The sequence below is a fragment of the Solanum pennellii genome, chromosome 9 (assembly GCF_001406875.1).
Source record: "Solanum pennellii chromosome 9, SPENNV200".
In the NCBI taxonomy this organism is placed as follows: domain Eukaryota; kingdom Viridiplantae; phylum Streptophyta; class Magnoliopsida; order Solanales; family Solanaceae; genus Solanum; species Solanum pennellii.
Window position 1 is genome coordinate 82944270 of NC_028645.1, and position 21351 is coordinate 82965620.

Genomic DNA, 21351 nt, shown 5'->3' on the forward strand with positions numbered 1-21351 from the left:
AAAAAAAAACTAATTATTTAGACGTTAGAAGTTTTACTATTCTATTTTGAGTGACATGTCCAATTGTGATTGATTATTGAAGACAATTGTTTATACTTTTTTGTTAAATATATTTCGACGTGTTAGGTACTAGCTTGATATAATTGAGATATTTATTGAAAAATTAAAGTCATAAGTTAAAAACGTATAGCAAAATATCGAATAACTTTTAACAAATCAAGTTATATCAAATCAATTTATTATGATAATTGCAATCATCTAAAGTTTTAAACCAAAATTAGGCAATCGAAATTTTCAATACCATACCTCTACTAATAATACAAAATTAGAAAAATAATAATAATCTTAAATTAAGAAAAACTGAAACCTTATTTATTTTTTTGGCGGGTATATATTAACAGTCGAAACCCTTAAACCCTCTGTTAAACCCTTAGATTGATAATTTTCTAACAACTCTAATAATGTACGGACAGCCACCGCGCAACGGCGGCGGAGGTGGCGGCTGGCGTATTCCTCCTCCACAGTCACAACCGCAGCAACAGATACCATATCTAGGGTTTCAAAATCCTAACTTTGTTCCTTACCCCTTCTTTCCCAATCCCAATTTTCCGATTCAAAACCCTAATTTCGTAAATTATCCCTTCCAACAATTTCAGCAGCCTCCTCCTCAACAGAGTTTTCAATTTCAGCAGCCTCCTCCTCAACAGAGTTTTCCAAGGGGTAATAACCAGGTTGATGGAGCTGCACTTAACTTTGGTGAACATGAAAATGTGCAACAAAATCCTATTTTTCAAGTTCAGCAGCAACCTTCCAATAAGGAGGGTATTGAGAGAATTGATAAAGCTGTAATTAAGGCTCGTAAAGACCTTGTAGAGGCAGGTAAAAATGTGTCAGCTTGGGAAGTTTCACAAGCTGCTTTGGTTATACTTAATGCTGATACTTGGGATTCTTTGGGTTTCAAAGTGCAAGAAGTTCCCTCCCTGCAAAGTCTCATTGTTACCGAAGGGAAGGTACGTTCTTTTGTATAACTATGTATAGTTTTGTAAATTGAGCTTTTCATTACCTAAGACACTTGAATTGTTTTTTGTTTTTGCACTATTGTAAGTAGTTTTTATGGAGATGGTTAAAATGCAGTCCTTTTGCTCAACTTGGTCATTCGCGTGTGTAGAACTTAAACTTAAAACGTATTTTGATTTGTTATCATCATTATTTTTGGTTTTGGAGGCGAGCCGCTAATCGCTATACATTGGGAGTTGTGTTCATTGGTTCCATCTCAACTTATAGATGCACTTGGTTAGCCTTTTGTATTTATTGATGTGCCATTTTCACCCATTGAGCAGCTTCCTATTTCCAACCCCCTTATTTTTAAACGGGGGTACATTATTTTCAAGCTGAAGTGAGGAGGTTACTAAATCCTTCCTCACAAAGTAATGTGAAATGGAGCTAAGATTTGGTGGTGATCAACTTTAATATCATTTTTTGTACTTTGTTGGATAGTTTTTTGTGAATATATATAGGTGTAAAGTTTTTGTTCCAAGCAAAGATATTTCGTGGAATGCTAATTGTTCATATCCCCATCTCTGTTTCTTAGATTAATGCTTTCATTCACTGCTTTGTGGGTGTTCAAAGTATTACCACATTGTGTGATTTGGAAGTAGCAATATGCAAGAATGAGAGGGTTGAGCTGTTTGAAGATCTGGAATTGGGTCCGCTGGTGAAACACCCTCTTATTATCCATTATTTTTCTATCAGTCTTGATGTTTCAGAAGTTTTCAAAATAACTAGCAAGGAGATAATGTTCTTCCTTTCTGAGTTCGTGGATGCTGATAAAAGTAGAAAAATAAGATTAGATGAATTTATGAACTTCATCACCGAGAAGAAATCTGCTGGAAGCAGAGAGAATCTTTGTGTGCGGATTCAGAACTTGAGGTATGTGGCATATTTTAATCATCTAAGATTTTTTTATGCTCAATTAAATATTGTAGAATTGCTTCAAGATGGAAACCTATTATTGTTATAATTTTTAGGTAACCTAATGTGAAGGTTAGTTTATACCATACATGGTGTCTAGCTATGTAAAAAATTCGCCGTGAACAAAAATTTAGAGCCACAATTGTTGTATTTTATGTGCAGCTTGCGTGGTGGGTAAATGGCACTACTTAAACTAGGGTGCATGACCATCAGTGTAGCCACACTATCTCTTGTGTAGGTTTTGTGGAGGGATAGGTAATTGTTAGCGTTTGAAGGAGTTGAGGATAATTATGATACTCTATATGCGAGGAGTAGCCTCTTGTATCTATTTCTTTTTGGTGCATCCATGAGGTCCTCTCTTGTATAAATGAGTGGGCGACTTGTTATAGAAAACTATATATTGGTGTAGGTTTCTCTACATTTCTGGTATACGTGAATTCCCCAACATTAATAAAAATATTTACCTTATTAAAAAAGGGGTCCATGACCATTACTTGATAGGTTGATGTTACCGAGCATACCATCTTGTCTCAGCTAATTTAAGTCATAGTTATTAACATACTTCATAACCAGTTCTTGTACATGGTTACTGAGCATACCATCTTGTATCTACATAGCACTCATAATTCTTAATACATTCTGAGTCATGACTAGCCACGGAGTTCATAGAGCAAGCTCTACAACAATATTGAAACTCTTAAAAGATGAGTAGAACTTGAAACTCTTGGCCTTGATGAGTAAGATTTGGGGCTTACCCTGGAATGTACCTCTGATGTTAATATCAATTGGTAGGAGCTTTGCATTGGAAAGAAAGATGGAAATGGTTGATCGACACAACAAGTGTTAATTATATCCATAATCTTTAGGGTCAATTCAGTTGATAGACATTTGTAAGTGCTGAAAATAATTTAATAAATAAGCATTTACATGCTTGAATAGAAGTGTTGAAACTGATAATAAGCACATTTTCTGTCAAAACCACTTAAATGACCTTAAAATTGAAAATAATTTGATAAATAAGCATTTGCATGAGAAATCATGCTTCTTCTACAGCTATTGCTTGCTGATTTTGGGAGATTTTATGAAATGACTCACATTTTTGTTCTCTTTTCAGTTGAATCTGAAAAGATCATAGTTCCTCATGGGCTCTTCCTATTGCATTTCAGGATGTATGTTACTTTAATCCATGAAGCAAAGCAGTTCGAAATGAGCACTATTAACAAATATATCCATGTGGTGAAAAAAAAATCCAGTAAAAATACCAAGAATCGCCCTCTCCTATCTTCAGAGAAGAAGCAGTTAGATGAGCATTTCAATGCCATGTGTGAGCGTATCAAATCGTTTTCTTCAGCTAAGAAGGAGTTTTGTGGTACACACATAAGGTTTCTATCAAGTTCAGAAAGTGAGAGCAGTGATGATTATCAGGATGGAAGTGCTGCATGCAGCCCAGCTGGAAACATTATTTCGGACATACCCACCACCTGTCCGTACCCATCAGCATCTGAAGAAATGATGCGGCTGGGTTTGAAAGCCGAAGATGACTTTGGCCTACTGACCGCTAGTGGCAGTGATAGATACAGTAAGGATATTCGGCAATCCAAGAGTAAAAGAAAACATGATGATGTTCATAGTTCCATGGCTTTACCCAAAAAAGCATTCAAACGAGATGCAAGTACTCACAGTAATAAAAAGGGATCAAAACTTTCTCAGACGTGGAAAGATGAATCGGATGGTTCAAATGATTTTTCAAATGGTGACGATTCAATCAAAAGTTTCGTGAACACTTGGAAGGAAGCATGTCGTACAAACAACGTAGATGAGGTATCATTTATGCAATTGCTTCTTACGGAGCAGAGAATATTGTCATACATCTCTTTGAAATGATATTGTCTCCAAATAACTTGTCTACTTTTATTAATAACAAAAATAACTAACTGGTCTTCTTTTTATACTGGATTGCTTTTAAAATTTGTCCACTTCCTTGAAAAGATTTATTCAAAAAATTATTCAAAAATCAAAACTTACACGCATATGTATTACTAAAGTGGTGTTAGGGTGTTCACTTTTATACCTAAAAGAAAGTTAAGTTATTTGAAAAGGTAACTTTTTCTATGCATTTGGACCTACTTCCATTTAAGCACTAACAACTTCAACTCTATCTACTGATCTGGCACTTTCTTAGTGCTGTAGGGCTATTTATTGCGCAAAAATAGATCCTGTTGTTAACTTATGGGGATCGTTGACAACGATTTCTCATTCTACATCAATTATAATTACTTCTTTACACCAAAAAGTAAACGAAGTGTATAGCTGTACTTGATCTTCTATATGAAGTTGGCTTCGTCACTAAGTGCAAGAAGTGATTGTGTTCCGTTATTTTTGCTGCCCTTTGGTCATACCTTTCTTGTGGCAGCACCTGAGAAAATGAGAGAAATCTATTGACATTGCCCAATGAAGTGCCCACCATTTTGATAAACAGCCGCATTAGCATACAATGTGGATCAACAACCCACCATCTCCTATCAACTACCTTTTTCTTTTGATCAGGAAACCACTTTTTATTACAAACCAGCACTTACGTAGTACTGAAAATCTTTTTTATAAAAGAAAGTAAGAAAACTAAGAAGCTAGAAAATACATTCCTAACATAAGTGAAGGACTTCTAGGATTGATTCTGCATCGACAAGAAAACTTTTTGTACATCAAAAACAAAATAGCAAAATAGTCTGACTAGATCTTTTGTAGAGTGCTATATCTATTCTCAAAACATCAGAAGTTTCTTTCTTTCTAGATAATCCACTATATTGAAGCTGGAATGATCCTCCCATAGGTTCTATTCCTTGTCCCAATCCCAGCTTCCTCCCAACTAGAAAGAGTGTCAAGAATCTTGCTAGGCAGTGTCCACGATATGCCTCCGAGATTGATAAAATCTTCCATAGCTAATAAGTACTTCTGCAGTGTAAAAACAGAATTTCTATGTCTCAACTGCATCCTATACTAGCAACAGTTTGAAACTTGAGTAATACCTCTCTTTCTCAGGTTTTCATTTGTCAGTTCAACCTCCTTAATTTTCAGATTTGTTTCCATGGCCATTTAGAGATCTGTGGAGCAGTCATGTTCATGATCTTATAGCCTGTGCTCACTTTGTATTGAGCCTTATCGTGCCAAGTCCACCACAAGCAGTCCATTCCATCTTTCGGTCCTTGGAATGCTTCCAGATGCTTACAAAGATCAACTAGCTTAGGTATTTCCCAATCGTTCAACAGTCTTCTAAAAATCAACTTCCAACCTTAAGGAGACACAAAAATATATGATTTCTTCCAACCTGTCTTGGTGGACTTAATGATGGTACATGTAGTTGGGAGATAGCAGGTTTTATGTGAAATTATTCGAGGTGCGCGCTAGCTGGTTTGGATTCCACAGTTGTCAAGAGATGATCCTTTGAAAGGATTACACTCTCTCACAACTCCAACAAGAACCATGGCTGTAATATGCTATTGATTTTACATTTTTCTTAAATCAGTCAATTTTGCATTTGAATTTTTCTTAAGGGGTACCAAATGTGACCAGACAAATACTAAGACTTGCTCGGAGTAGGCTTAAGTTAAACTATTGATTCTTTCTGCAATTAATCAATCAGGTTGGGCTGGGGATCACATCTGATGCTTTGCATTGATGAACAGCTGGCTGTTGTGTTGGGCGAAAATTGAATGTTGCATTCATAGTTTTATACGATTTGGAGTGATAATAAATATATATTTGACTTAGTTATTTTCACATTAACTTTATTTCTTTGCCTGCTTCTCTTACTAAATTCTCAAATGATCATCTAGTGCCTTTTTTCCTATTTTTGGTATTTGGCCAAGCTTCAGGTGTTGACAGTCCACCATTGTAAATGCATTCTGATCTTCAGTCAAATTTCTTTCTATTTCAGGTGTTTCAGAGGATGCTTCAGTTCTACAAGGCAAGGAAGAAAAATAAAGTGACCAAATTGTTTTCATCATATCCATTTTGTGGGTTGCTTCAAGTTGCTGTAAGTTCACTGATCATTTTTGATAAGTATTACTTAGCCAAAGGAGACCTTGGGGAATTCTGCTTCACCTTATGGTTGACATGTATTTCTTCTGTTTAAGCATTCTTATTTTATATCAAGGATCTTTATAATACTCTTTTTTCGAGTAAAGGATCTCTTTAATGCTCTTTTATGATATGATTTCGTGTAGTCACCTTTTTCTTTACCTGTTTTTATTTTTTGATGCATCTGGTTAGAGAGAAATAAGAAATTTTTTGATGGGGAAATAACTTTTTTAGGTCTTTTGAAGGCAAGGTGTATTGCCAATTTGTTTAGTTGGTCCATTTTGTATCCTGTTATTAATGTAGAACATCTGTTGGACTTTATTAGCTAACCAGTTCCGGCTTAGATATTTCTTGTACAGTCAGCCAGTCATTTTTTTTGGAATCGAGAGTCAGCCAGTCATTTTTTGTAAGCTCAAATGCCATATCTTGTTTCTTGCGTCCTGTTGATGCCTTTTGTCAATACCTTTTCATTAAATAGAAAGTAAAGTAAAAGAATATGTTCATGCTTCTTTCATATGCATAATGCAAGTGTGTGATTGATCTTCTCAAGATTTTTTTTAGATTCATGTCCAGCAAATTTATTGTGGGATTACACTGGGTATGCTGTTGTTGTTGTCCAGCAAACTTCATTTCTTTTAAATATTCCAGTGTACTTTTTTGAGTGTAATAAGTTTGCAGGTTGCATCTATTAAACGTGGAATGTGGGACAGTTTATATGATAAGTTCCAAACATTTCAAAACTGCGGAGTGACCAACAGAGGCACTGAAAATTGTGCTGATTCTATATGCATTGAGGTTGAATCACCTGAAAGGAATGCTACCAATCTTATCGAGAAGGTGTGCGAAAGTGGTGAGTTGTACGCCTCAGAGATTTTTGTTTTTCTCGCAAGGTGTTACAATTTATTTAGTTTTCATTTCATATGTAGCTCACACATGCCATTAACCAGCCAATACTTGAAAATAGAGAAGGAAATTAGAAATAGAAGTCTGAGGTGCTCGAAATCTATAAATGGTTAGCCTGCTTCAGTTGGCTGCAGATTAACAGATTTATATAGGATAATGCATTGTTCTCTTTGATTTAGAGAATGTTGGCATCTCCTTGTGTGGTCGTAGCCCTAGGTAATCCTCACCTTATGCGCTAGCTCTTGAAACTGATAAAAAATGATCCATTTTCTTAACGTGGTATCTAAGCAAACTAAGAGGTCTTGGGATCAAATTTCTCAATCACTCGGAAAAACAAAAAAGATTTCACGTGTTCAGCCATGTAAAAGAATCTAGCCGACATATGAGTGCTCATGCTGTCACTTAAATAAAATTATAGAACTAAATAACTAGTGGTATACTCTCTTGAACAGTTCAAGCTTTTAGATGTGAACAAGACTGTTTTTACTACTATCTCTCCTATAAGAAGTATTCAACTTTTCATACTGCTAATTGCAACTCTTTTCCTGATAGCAGGTCACATTTAGTCTCTAAGCTGTGTCTTTTCACAATTACGCTTTTCGGTTTCCCTTTTACACTTCTTCACTAAAGCACTTGCCCTTTTTTGTGTTTACTAGGCGTCACTGTTGAGGACATACTTGGTAAAATTATTACATATTTTGAGGGTGATGATAATGCCATGTCCACTGCAAGTTCATTCCATGAGAAGTTTTTCTTCCTCTTGAATAAGTTTTGCAAGCTTGAATCTTGGTTGACAACGCAGTTCGCTGTGAAGAAATTTGAGTCACTTGGTTATGGGGATATCTGGCATTTCCTGGAGAAAAATATGCATCTGTTTAGTCATACTTTGCCAAGGTGCTTAACAGATGACATGCACGAGAAGCCTCCTCTAGAGCCACCTTCAATGCTTGATTATCAGTTTGATCTGTTGTTATCACAGGCTTCACAATGCTTATGGGATAGTGAAAAAGTAGACAAGCGAAGGATTTCGGAATTACTACTTAGACAATTCCCTTTAGTCTGTTTAAATGTTGCTGGAAATGACTTAATGATAGATATAGAGAATTTTATGAAGGCAAAGAAAGGCAATATGACTTTAAAATCTGTCGTATTCTCTGAAACATTGCTCAAGGGTTCTGCAATAGGTAAGCATAAAGAATCTATATTAAAGGAAACAGGATCGGAGGATGATGTAGGACATAGCGATTGGATACTGATGTCCAAAGATGCCATGAAGGTCTTGGTCAGTGCTCCAATGTTGATAGATCTGAAATTGTGGTCACATTGGGACATGATCTTTGCTCCTTCTCTTGGTTCTCTTGTGCATTGGCTGTTGAAAGATGTCAAAACCGAAGAGTTATTGTGTTTGGTAACCACGTGTGGGAAGGTTGTCCGTGTTGATCATTCAGCCACTGTTGAGTCTTTTGGAAATGTTCTTCTGCAAGGAAGTCCTTTTGAAACAGCTGTCAAACTGATATCCCTGTTGGTCTTGTATGGTGGTGAAAAAAATGTTCCCAATGCACTCTTAAAATGCCATGCACGTCAGGCATTTGAAGTTTTAGTTAAAAATTTTGAGGAGATGAAATCACATGACATTCAAGATTCCCTCAAGCATGCCACATCTCTATGCAGACAGCTCATACATGATGAAACTACATCGGCTATGAACAAGAAATTACTGAGTAGGGATAGAGTTGGTAAAATCGCGCCTTTGACGTCGAGGTTTGTTCTCGACTGTCTGGGTTATTTGCCTGTTGAGTTTTGGCATTTTGCTGCAGATATCTTGCTTGCAGGGGTGCAACCTTTTGTTAAAGATGCTCCTTTAGCTATCATAGGTGAATGTGACCGGATAGAGCAGCGTCTTATGCTTCATCGAGTTGGAATGTCTCTGGGCATAGTGGAATGGGTTGAAGATAAACGCAAATTGAGTGCCTGTTCTGCCACAAACTTGTTAATGTCTTCTGGATCATCATGCTTGAAAGTCGCTGAGCTTGATTGCAGCATAGACTCAACCTTTATGGAAGAAGTATCAAACAAATCTACCTTGTCTGCAAACGAGATTAGCCTCTCCCAAGATCCAATGCGGAAAAATGAAAATCGAGATACCAGTTGCTCTACAGGTGATAAATCTTATATTCCTCCTGATAGTTCGGCTGATAGTGCTAGACAGCACTCATATGAGCTTGAAAGTTCTGCTACCAGAGTTGTTGAATCTATTCAGCAAGATGAATTCGGTCTGCAGCCTGATCTTCCACTAGTTGAAAATGCAATATTGAATAAGCAACATGCTCGCTTGGGGAGAGCACTCCATTGTCTTTCGCAGGAGTTATATTCTCAGGATTCACATTTTATTCTAGAGCTGGTTGGTATACTTATTTTTTGAAGAATCATATTTTATATTTAATGGTCTTATATGTTTATTATTTACCTTATCTTGCCCAATTCATTCATATCTGGCTAATTCTAGTTAAGTACCATTCAATGTGGTATAGAAGGTTTTAGGACATTCGATGCCTCATGTATGTTTTTTGATGAAGCATGCTATGCCTCTAGCATGTAATCAAAGCAGACAACACGACTTTTAGCTGATGGAGGAACTGTGAACATGATGCAACCTTTGTAGCCTAAGCTTCTAGCTGCTCTATATTTTTTTCAAGGGAAAAGGGTCTGATATACCCCTCAACTTTGTCATTTGGAGCTGATATACCACTCGTTATAAAAGTGGCTCATATATACCCCTAAATAATTTTTAAAAAAAATTAGAAGTAATAAATATAAATTTAAAACTAATTTTTTAACTTCCGTTAAATGAAGGGTATATGTGAGCCATTTTGTAACGGCAGGGGGATATGTGAGCCGTTTGTATAACGGTAAGGGCATATATGAGCCACTTTCATAACAAGGGTATATCAGCTCTAAATGACAAAGTTGAGGGGTATATCAGACCCTTTTCCTTTTTTCAATATCAACCAAGGAACTCAAGGCCACATTCTATGCCTTCACCTAGTATGCTGTTAGTCCACTAGAATCTGGAATGGTTCTTTTCAGACGGAAGGAATGATTAATATGACATATATCTGCAACTCTTAGTGGTGCTTGTTAGTAATTGGAGTTAATTTTCCCGAGAGCTTGAATTCCCCTGAATGAGTAGACTGCTTTAGTTCTTTCTCAAAAAAAGAAAGAAAGGTAGACTGCTTTAGATTGCAATGAGTACAAATTTGTGGTTATGTGTTCAGTGTTTTTTTATCACTGGAATTTTTTCTGACAGGAACTGTATAACTTTGTTTCTGCTGCGGAATTTTATTAGATAGAGTGCTTTGTGCCTTGGTTAAAAGGATGTAACTGATTGCTCTCTTTAAAATTGTACATTGATTCAGGTTCAGAATGCTGATGATAATATCTACCCTGAGGATATCGAACCCACTTTGACTTTCATTCTTCAGGATAAAGGCATTATAGTTCTAAACAATGAACGTGGCTTTTCTGCTGATAACATCAGAGCACTCTGTGATGTTGGAAACTCTACTAAGAAAGGACGCAATACTGGATATATCGGGAAGAAGGGCATCGGTTTCAAATCTGTATTTCGGGTAATACACACAAACATGTCTTCTAAATATTAGGTAGTACTTTGTATAAATCAATGGGCTAAATGAATTTGGAAGAAAGTGAGTCACCTAGGTTATATTCATATGAGATGCCGAGAGGACTATGTAACCACTAAAACTGCGCCTATTGTAATTTTGAACAAGGGTGGCTAACACTTACTAGGTATCTAAGTACCCAAATCCAACATATTTATTGTCTAGCTCTGTAGAACATGACATAGGACATGGATGGTGGAATTCGGACAATCTCTTTTTCTTTAAATTCCCCAAGGGAAGTGGCTCGCGGTTCGAAATTTGCTAAATAATGGACTTGTCCTGCTACCTTCCTCCACTTAAATACCAAGCTTTTGTCTGGGGCAGTATGAGAACGTGTGATATGCGCCTGACCCACCCATCATAAGTTGCGCTCTTACCAATAGAACAGAGCCCTCAGGGCTTGGACAATGCCCTTTACTTTCTGGGGACTTGGACAGGCCACTTTAGAAGGTGCTTTAGATCTCCATATTATTTTCCATGGCCTCCGATCTTCTTCTTTAACCCCTTGTCTGTGAACGTTTGGTACTTGTTTTAACAGAAACTTCCCATCTCTCTTACTGTTCCCATCTATGGAATCGTTCCCCAAATTCTCAATCACAAAGTTCACTCATTCCAGCGTCTCAATTGTAAAAATTCCTTCTGAATTGTAAGTTCCACTACCAATTAATTATGCAGTCTGCAAATGTACAATTTTATTAGCAACGCGATTATACACTTTTGGGAAATGCTCTTTCAGTGCAGAATTCTCCAACCATTTGTCTGATCACATTCTAATCTTTTTCCTGGTAATGGATCACTTCTCAACATTCTTGGCCAGAAGAAGAAAGAGAGAAGATGACAGGAGCTACTTGGCTTCTCCTTGTATTTCCTGCTATCAACTATAGTTGAATTTAAAATGAGACACTTCTCCGAGCTTAGAAAGCAAGCATTAATAAGAGTATGCATTTGCTAATAGTGTGTTAGCTTCCTATCATAGAATCAACACTGCCTTTCCACACCATACTGCTAAAAAAGTTCTTCTTTTTGCTTATACCTAATTCAAAAAAATGGAGGTGATCTAGTAAACACGTAATCATAAACAACCCATGCTCATGTATAAACAACTCGATATATTGTGGCTATTAGCTTTATAAACAGTACAAGCAGCTGCAATGTGTGCTCATGAACCTTTTTCTCTTCTCCTGTTTAATCATCTCGAAAGCATGAACATTTGCATTCATGCGTGTATTTCATATTCTTCGCACAAGAACTGCACCAAATCTTTCATAGAAGGGGCAGCACAAAGTAAATCCATAAAATTTCTTTCTTCTAGGGGGGCACTAGCTGATCATAATAATAATTACTATTACGGCAACTCGACACATCAAGATGTAAATCTAAGTTATTTACTATTGCATGATTTGCAATGTTCTCTTCATACCAAACCAAAGGAAAGTTATTACCAGGTAGAGTCCTCTTTTGTGCGTGTCACTTCAGTTCTTTTTTGGTATTTTTAGTCTTTTGTAGGTGTTATAGGATCCTTATGATACTAAGGAATAAGAGATCTTTTTATAGTCCACATTGTAATTAAGTGTTGACTGCATACCATTGTGCAGTTTTCTGATATACTACAGTTGTTACTTTCTCATAAAAAATAAAGAAGAGGTATAGTTTTGTATCGCTGTTCAAAGTGCTCATAAATCAGAAGAATTAATAGTCTGCTGGTGCGTTTGAATGTACTTATTGTTATTATTATTACTTTCCGGATAATAGAGTCTATACCGTCTATGGTGTAGTATGTTATCAACTCTTGATGGAGTTCAATCTTTGCAGTATTTTCACTTTCCAAGCGTTGCTTCCCTTCCTGTGAAGGATCTGAACTCAGTCCACTGGTGGACATCGACTTGCATGTTCCTTAATTTCAGAATCTTTCTTTGGCTGACCTTCTCTTTTGTTTTTGTTTTTACAGGTCACTGATGCCCCAGAAATTCATTCCAATGGCTTCCATATTAAGTTTGATATAACTAATGGCCAGATAGGTTTTGTTTTGCCTACTATTGTTCCTCCTTGTGACATTGACTTCTATACCAGATTGGCCTCTTCAGGTTCTGATTGCAATTATTGGAATACATGCATAGTACTTCCCTTCCGATCAAACCTCTTGGAAAGGTCTGGCGAAGAGAACATTATGTCAATGTTTGCTGATCTTCATCCTTCTTTATTGCTTTTTCTTCATCGACTTCACTGTATCAAATTTCGAAATATGGTTAGCGATTCCATTGTTGTTATGAGGAAAGAAGTTGTGGGAAATGGTATCATTAAGATTTCTTGTGGAGAGGAGAAATTGACTTGTCTTGTGGTATCCCAGAAATTACAGCCTGGCACTATTCGTCCTGATACCCCAACAACAGAAATTTCCGTAGCGTTTACGTTGCAGGAAACACTTGATGGAAGCTATAACCCGCACCTGGACCAACAACCTGTTTTTGCATTCCTTCCGTTGAGAAAGTACGGCCTGAAGTTTATACTTCAGGGTGATTTTGTACTCCCTTCATCCAGGGAAGAAGTTGATGGGGATAGTCCTTGGAACCAGTGGTTGTTGTCAGAGTTCCCTAGCTTGTTTGTTAGTGCGGTGAGGTCATTTTGTGATCTGCCATGTTTTAAGGATAGTCCAGCAAAAGCTGTTTCAGCTTATATGAGCTTTGTTCCCCTCGTGGGGGAGGTTCATGGCTTCTTTTCAAGTCTTCCTTGGATGATTCTTTCTAGATTACGCACGTCAAACTGCTTGATAATAGAAGGTATGGAAAATGAATGGGTTCCTCCGTGCAAAGTCTTGAGAAATTGGACCCAAGAGGCTCGTAACCTTTTACCTGTTAGCTTACTTCGCAAGCATCTTGGTATTGGTTTCTTGCATAAAGATATAGTTCTACCAGATTTATTAGCCAGAGCTCTAGGAATTGAGGAATACGGACTCAAAGTTCTACTTCAGGTTATAACTTCTTTATGCTCTTCAGACGATGGTCTGAAGTCAATGGGTTTGGAATGGTTGTGTGTTTGGTTAAGCGCAGTTTATACAATGTGTTCAAATGGGAATGACTCGGCAGATTTTGGAATTGAATCACATCTCATGAAGGACCTCAAGAATATTCCATTTATTCCCCTTTCAGATGGTAAATATGGATCACTGAATGAAGGGACAATTTGGTTGCATATTGATTCAATGGGAACTGCAACAAATGATGAGTATGCCCTAGAAACTTTCTCAATATTGTATTCTACTCTTCGAACTGTGAGTCCTGCACTACTTTCTGCGGCTGCCACTTTTGGCACATCATGCTCTGAATCATCAACAGTTGATAATGTTACCAGGATGCTGTACAGAGTTGGTGTCCAACGTTTATCGGCACATCAAATAGTAAAAACACACGTTCTACCATTTATCTGCAGAGATCAAAATGGACTAGGACATAGAGAAACAATGACAGAGTATCTTGCATTCTTGATGTTCCACTTACAGTCAAGTTGCCCTGATTGTCAATCTGAGAGGGACCAAATTATCAGAGAAGTGCGTGACAAAGCTTTTATATTAACAAATCATGGTTGCAAATGTCCCAAGGAGTTTCCTATCCATTTCGGCAAAGAATTCCAAAATCCCGTTGATATGAATAAATTACTCCACGCACTAGATTTTGAGTGGCATGAGATCGAGGATATTTATTTAAAGCACCCAATCAACAAATTGTTATCTGAAGCTGTGTTAAAGTGGAGAAAGTTTTTCCAGGAAATTGGGATCACTGATTTTGTACGAGTTCTTCAGGTTGAGAATAGTAGTTCTGATGTGTGCTCTGTTCGCATTAATGCGACATTGGATAAAGATGTTATTTCTAGTGCAATTGCAAAAGATTGGGTGTCCGAAGAGTTTGTCGATTTGCTGTCACGCTTATCTTCAACACGTGACAAGGAAAAAAGCAAGTACCTCTTGGAGGTGCTTGATAGTTTGTGGGATGATAATTTTAGTGATAAGGTTACTGGCTTCTATTTCACTTCCACTGGAGAAAGAAAATCAATTGATTCTTCATTCACCACAATCCTCCGTGATGTTCAATGGATAGCATCGAGTATGGATAATGAGCTGCATTTTCCGAGGGAGTTATTCCATGATTGTGAGGCTGTGCGCTCAATTTTCGGTGACAATGCTCCTTATGCCATTCCAAAGGTTTGTCTGATCTTAACGAAGTTTGATATAGAGATATTGATCACCTTTGTGGTTTTCTGGTGTAACTCCCTCCCTTCCCCTAACAGGGAAAGATCCAAAAAGAGAATGAGAAGAAGTTTGACTTTGTGCATGTTTTTGCCGATGTTAAGATAGTCTAAAACACAGGTGTTTACTCTTGGGTGTTAATTGAAGTAAATTGCTTAACCTGGTAGTTTCATGTTTTATGAACATCTCTATGAAGAGTTTTGACTCTATTAATTTGGCTTGTCAATGATTGTTTGTACAAGAATCTACTGTCAAAGTGTAACCTGTATTAAAATATAATGTGACAAACCTTTTTAACAACCATTCTGGTTGTGAACTAGCTCTTCTTATTTATGCAGTACTTTTATTGTGGTAGGGTATTGACTAAGTGGTCTGCTCAAATCTAATCTGGTTTACTTATTTATATTCTTTTAGTTAGTTTGGCTGAGGAGTTTTCACTATGTTTGCCTTCTTATATGGTTTAAATTTTCCCAAGAAGTGTAAATTTTAGAAGACTTGATTTGACTTTCAGGACAAGCTAGAATTTATTCTGCTTGTAATTTGTATTTTGTCCATTTATGTTGAGTCTTGTTTTTAAATAAGTCGGCATATGCTTGTTGAAAAAAACCTTTTCTTCTTTGTTGGTGCATTCTTTTTCTTTGGATTAGCATTTGTAACGATTTTTATTATTTTTATTTATTCTCTATGAATTTGTGGTGGTAGCTTTCATTATATTATTTAGCTTCTTTCTGGTATAGGGGATTGGCTCATTTTAGCTTGAATATTGGAGTTCCTTTATGACTGTTCTTTAAGAGCTAATGCTTCTGTTTTGAAACAGGTGAGAAGCGAAAAGTTGTTAACAGCTCTTGGTCTGAAAACACAAGTTACAGTTGATGACACTTTAGCAATTCTTAATGTTTGGAGAGCTAAAGTGACTTTGAGTGCTAGGTAATTAATCTTCCTTCTGCAAATTTGTGAAACCTGCAAGATGCTTAATTTTCTCTTGTCTGAAGAAAAATGTGGTTAAATGGTTTCAGCATTTCTTTTCTGGTGGATAGTATTAGAAATTAGTTAAAGCTAGAAGAGACCATGTTGCATCAATTGGTCTCCTGTATTTACATACTGAAGTTGGAGCTGTCTATAAATGTTTGTCAATGTTCATATTGTATAATATTATTTGTTTCGGACTCAACAACAACTGCAACATACCTAGTGTAATTCCACAAGTGGGGTTTGGGAGGATAGTGTGTGTGACGTTACCCCTACCTTTGTTTATTTTGTTTAGGACATCAACCACCAAAGCCATTACAATGGTTGCTTTGCTAGAGTAACGTTTATGTCTTTCCCCATCATTGACTGGTTTTAGTAATTAGTTTCCTGAGTTCATTAAAGATGGACTGTGGATTCTTTTAGATATAAACTGAAACGAAGATCAAACATCGTTAATTGTCAGGTACTGTCTAGCCTTTAACATGTTCCCTTGGATAAAAAGCAGAACTTTTATACGTGTTGGACTTCTTTCATTGTGAGCTCCTCTATTACATCATTCTGAAGTTTCTTGTGCTCATCCGTTGCTCTACTTTTTCAGTTTGTCACAAATGTCAAAGTTCTACACTTTCATCTGGAGTGGAATGAATACTTCAGAAAAGAAACTTGTGGAAGAGTTATGCAACGGACCTTTTGTGTTTGTCCCTTGTAAACTGGTTGCTTCACATGAAGCTGTTGTACCTGGTGTTTTTTTGTCATCTAAAGAAGTCTTTTGGCATGATTCAACTGGTTCGGTCGACCTCCTGAAGATGGTCTGCCCAGAGTTTGACTCACATTCAGTTCAGCACACCTTCACTAAAATGTTATGTAGTGTCTATCCAACCCTTCATGACTTCTTTGTGAAAGAATGTGGAGTGGATGAACATCCTCATTTTCGTGGATACCTTCAAATATTGCTGCAGCTGTCAGCTGCTGTTTTACCTTCACAAGGAGCTAAGAATGTAAGCTATCTTTATGCTAAAATACTTCTATTGTAATCTATGTAGCTCAGAAGCTTCCAAAATGCGGACGGCTGCATGTCAGATCTCCAAAAGGAGTGCATTTTGGAGGATCCGACATGGGTCTGGCAACATTTTTGAAGTGTCCAAGCAACAGAGATTGTACTAGTTGATGAATGATTTGATGATAATGAAACAATGTTTGATGAATACTTTAATTTAAGAATGAATTTGATGCTTTCTTCATTTAGGTATTCCATATATTTCTCAAGTGGATTGACGAGCTAAATTTAGGATCCTTGAGATCTGAAGATATTAGTTTCTTGAAAGAAGGTCTTTTGACGAAGGATTATCTGGTGCTTGCAACTGCAGAAGATAAATGGGTATCTCTGCACCCATCATTTGGGCTCATTTGTTGGTGTGATGATGATAAGTTGAGGAAGGAATTCCAGTATTTTGACAATATTAAGTTTCTCTACTTTGGGCAACTCAATGATGAGGAAAAGGAGATTCTCCAAACAAAATTTCCAATGTTCATGGACAAATTGAATATTCCTTCTATATCAAAGGTAAGCCAAGTTACACTGCTCTCCCTTTTCTTTTGTGTCCACATGCATATAGGAAAAATACTTGCTGTTTCTGAAAGAGGCGGTCTAAGATGCTAACTAGGCTCTCCTATATCTAAGAGTCGGGCTGCTCTAGTGTTCATCGTGTGTGGTTTACGCTTCTGATGTACTCTCTGCCAACTACCTTGTCCTGCTTGCTACTCCCTCTATTTCGATTTAATGTGATGGTTTTTCTATGTTGGGTCATTCCAATGTATGTGACATCATCCACCAATGGAGTGCATTGTTTGTATATTTGTGGAGGATTCTACTGAAAATTGATGTGATTTCAAAAAAAAGTATAAAAAAACTGATGTGATTTCAGAAGTTACTTAGCATATGGTTGATAAGTTAAACAAATAGTTTCAGTAAAATCCTCTCAGAACTAATAGATTAATCGTACTTCTTTTTCTTTCTAGAGGAGATGATTTTATTGAAGTCGGTGATATATCTCAGAAGTAATCTAGCACACGATGGAATAATTAAAGCAAAACTAGTTTAGGACTTACAGAGTATTTAAGTATCAGTCTTCTTTAGTCAAACTAAGATCTATCAAAATAATCGACGCAGTTGTCTTTGCTCATAAGGAATCTGAATTATCCTTTATCCCACGTTGAGTATGCTACTGTACTCCTTTGAGCTTCCTTTTGTCCCACATTGACAATAATAATTCTATTGTATTATTCCAGATGATTTCCACTTTTAAACAATTCTTTACTTTCTTAATATCCTACCAAAGAAAGTTGATTTTTTTGAAAAGTTAACATTCTCTCAAAAAAAAAAATTATCGAGACTTTTTTTTGTTTGTATAGGATGTAGGAGGGGTTTGACTATGCTTCTAGATCTTTCTTTTCTTTTCTTTCCATCAATATGCATTACCTGCCTGTCCAAAATAAAAACTTGACTTCGCCTTAACACTCCTGCCTAGTCAGATGAAGACACTTATATTGTGACAGACATAGAGCAGCATGACTCTCAGATCAATTTAAGACATTTATGTTTGATTTTTTCAGGTTGTAATGCGTGAAGCAATATATGATGGTCCAACAGACTCTAGCTTGGTAGCTTCTTTGATTAACTGGGTTCTACCATTTGCTCAGCGTTATATGTTTAACGTTCATCCAGAAAAGTATTTGCAGCTCAGCCAGTCTGGATTTCAGAACCTGAGATGTCTACAGATTGTTGTTGTTGAAAAGTTGTTCTACAGGAATGTTATAAGAAGTTCCCACATAGCATCGAAGAAACAGTTTGAGTGCAGTTGTCTGCTAGAGGTATTCTAATCATGACATCATCTATGGGTTTTTATATCCATTATTATATTACATATTTACGTACATGAGATGTTTCTGGAAAAGCTGTATGTTATTTGAATCTTCCTCAACTGTTTATGAAAAAAGGATATCTAATCTAATGGACTGGTTGAAATGTATTAAATGTAAGACCTCTTCCTATGCAGACCAAGACTAACACTTCTATATAGCGTTATACTATTGTTGAGTTATGACTCCTTCATGTTCTTTTGCGTGTTCTTCCTTTCAATTTCGGACTTTTTGTCTGAATCATAAATTTGTAAAACATGCCTGGTAGATCTCTTCATTTGTCTTCTCTTTTCCCAGCCTGGTTCATGGAGATCTAACATTATTAATGTATGTAACACTTAATTTTCGGATATGTCTACCTCTAACTGCCCGAATGTTTATTTGTGAAATCTCATTCCTTGTTAAAACGTAAAACAATGTATAGATAATTTATTTTTTCATTCTGTACAGGGAAACATCTTGTATGCCACTCAAGAGTCAGATTCTCACTCAATATTCATGGAGATTTCTCGTTTGTTATCTTCTGGAACTCCCGACTTGCATTTGGCGAACTTTCTTCATATGATCACAACTATGGCAGAATCAGGTTCCAATGAGGAGCAAACTGAGTTTTTCATTTTGAATAGCCAGAAAATGCCCAAGCTTCCTGAAAGTGAATCTGTTTGGTCTCTCGCAAATGTCCCATTGTCAACAGATAGTGAGACAGGGGTGATGAGTTCTTCCAGAACAATTGATGAGAAAAACCCTGAGAAAATCAAGAAGAGACCGGGTATCAGCTCAAGCTGGCCACCTACTGACTGGAAAACTGCTCCTGGTTTTCATCGATCTAGTGTGTGCATCTCAAAAGGAAAGGCAGACAGTGACATCCAATCGGAAAATAATACTGTGGGAGAAAGTGTAATGAAAACATGGGCGCTGACTGCAACTGGGATGACGTGTGTTGAAAATATGGACAACTATCCAGAATCAGCTGCAGTTGTTCTAGGTTCACAAGGTGTTGATCATGTACCTGGTACTATGATGGAAGCATTTGATTCTCTTCATGCCATGACTGAACCACATAACCTGAGTAATAGTTCTTCTGATGTGACTGAAAGAGATCAACTGCATACAGCCACAAATGGCAACAGTGACATTATGATTGAAACTGGCAGACTTGGAGAATATTTTGCTTTCAAATATTTCTTGGAGAAATTCGGTGAGCCTTTTGTGAAATGGGTCAATGAAACCAATGAAACAGGGCTTCCTTATGACCTTGTCGTGGGAGATGATGAATACATAGAGATAAAGACAACTAGATCATCAACAAAGGATTGGTTCCATATTACCGCAAGGGAATGGCAGTTTGCAGTTGAGAAAGGTGAGTCTTTTAGCATTGCCCATGTTTTCTTATCGCCCAATAATACAGGAGTAGTGACAGTATACAAAAATCCATTCAAACTCTATCGACTTGGTAAACTACGGTTAGCTCTCCTAATATCCAAGTCATGAAACTTTATAAGATGTACATAAGGTTGAGTAAACTAGATTCTTCGTTACTTCATACAATCTGGATGAAGTTTTATAGCAGACGATAGAATATGGTACCTGCTGAGCAGCACGTCGTTTTCAAAGTGCTGCATTTGAGATTCATACCACATATTGATCTTACATTTGTTGGAGAAGCTTGAACTGGATTGCAGTTTTGCCTCCAGATTTGATTTCAGCTCTGTGTATACTGTAAGTCTCATTTTAGCAATGACATCAATTATGTATACAAAGATGTTCATTTTTTTACTTTAATATATCATTTACTCAAGCAAATCTGTGAACACATTTAATTTATGGAGAAGATTTAGATTTGCCCCAATGCTCGTTATGCTTTTTTAATATATTTTTACCTGTCGTTCAATTTTCAGATTATATTACTATTAGTCTGTTAAATGCTTCATGTCTCAGATTTATTTTCCTGTGTAGTGTCTACTTGTTCTATGTTTGTCTTTTTTAAATGAAGTTAATGAGAGTTGCAAATGTTTTTTCTATTTTAATTGAATGTTAATGCGGATAAGATGAAATGAAGATCAAGATAAAAAGTTTTATGAAGTAAAAATATGTCATTTTCTTAATTAAGACAAAGGATCGTAAATTATTTGTTTCTTGCACCAAATATATTAGGAAAGACAAATTATCAACAATTATAGTCTATGTTGGGTCAATGGTCTCGACTCTTAGATTTCGAAGTTGAAACTTGATATGTTTAATTTTTGGAATTTAAAATTATATTTGAACATGCATTATATTTTGGATAGAAAAAAGAACTTTTATGATTTGAAATATCAAAAACTAGCTTGAAAATTTAAAAATATATGATATCATCTTTTTAAAATCTAATTAAATTTTATGGTCAAACATATATTCAAAGATACGGATGAAACGGATGAAATCTTATTTCGATAAAATTTTTAAAATCTATGATCGAACGTCGGTTTAATGACATTTCAAATAGTTTCCAATAAAACAAACAAAATCAACCATTAAACCTTATCTAGTTTCAAAAATATCTCTCCACACCTTATCCATTCAATAAACTCACCACAATATAAATTAGAA

At 36.3% G+C, this 21351-nt stretch overlaps 1 protein-coding gene across 1 annotated transcript; it reads left to right on the forward strand.

Moving 5' to 3' along the window:
* Positions 1-415: 415 nt before the first annotated feature.
* Positions 416-20611, forward strand: LOC107031540. The gene is made up of 13 exons (XM_015232952.2): positions 416-1010; positions 1592-1929; positions 3138-3792; positions 5906-6004; positions 6727-6898; positions 7608-9352; positions 10368-10580; positions 12583-14829; positions 15692-15801; positions 16442-16841; positions 17090-17407; positions 18457-18714; positions 19213-20611. The coding sequence occupies exons 1-13, from the start codon at positions 462-464 to the stop codon at positions 20251-20253; spliced, it is 8145 nt and encodes a 2714-aa protein (XP_015088438.1). The 5' UTR covers positions 416-461; the 3' UTR covers positions 20254-20611.
* Positions 20612-21351: the final 740 nt, after the last annotated feature.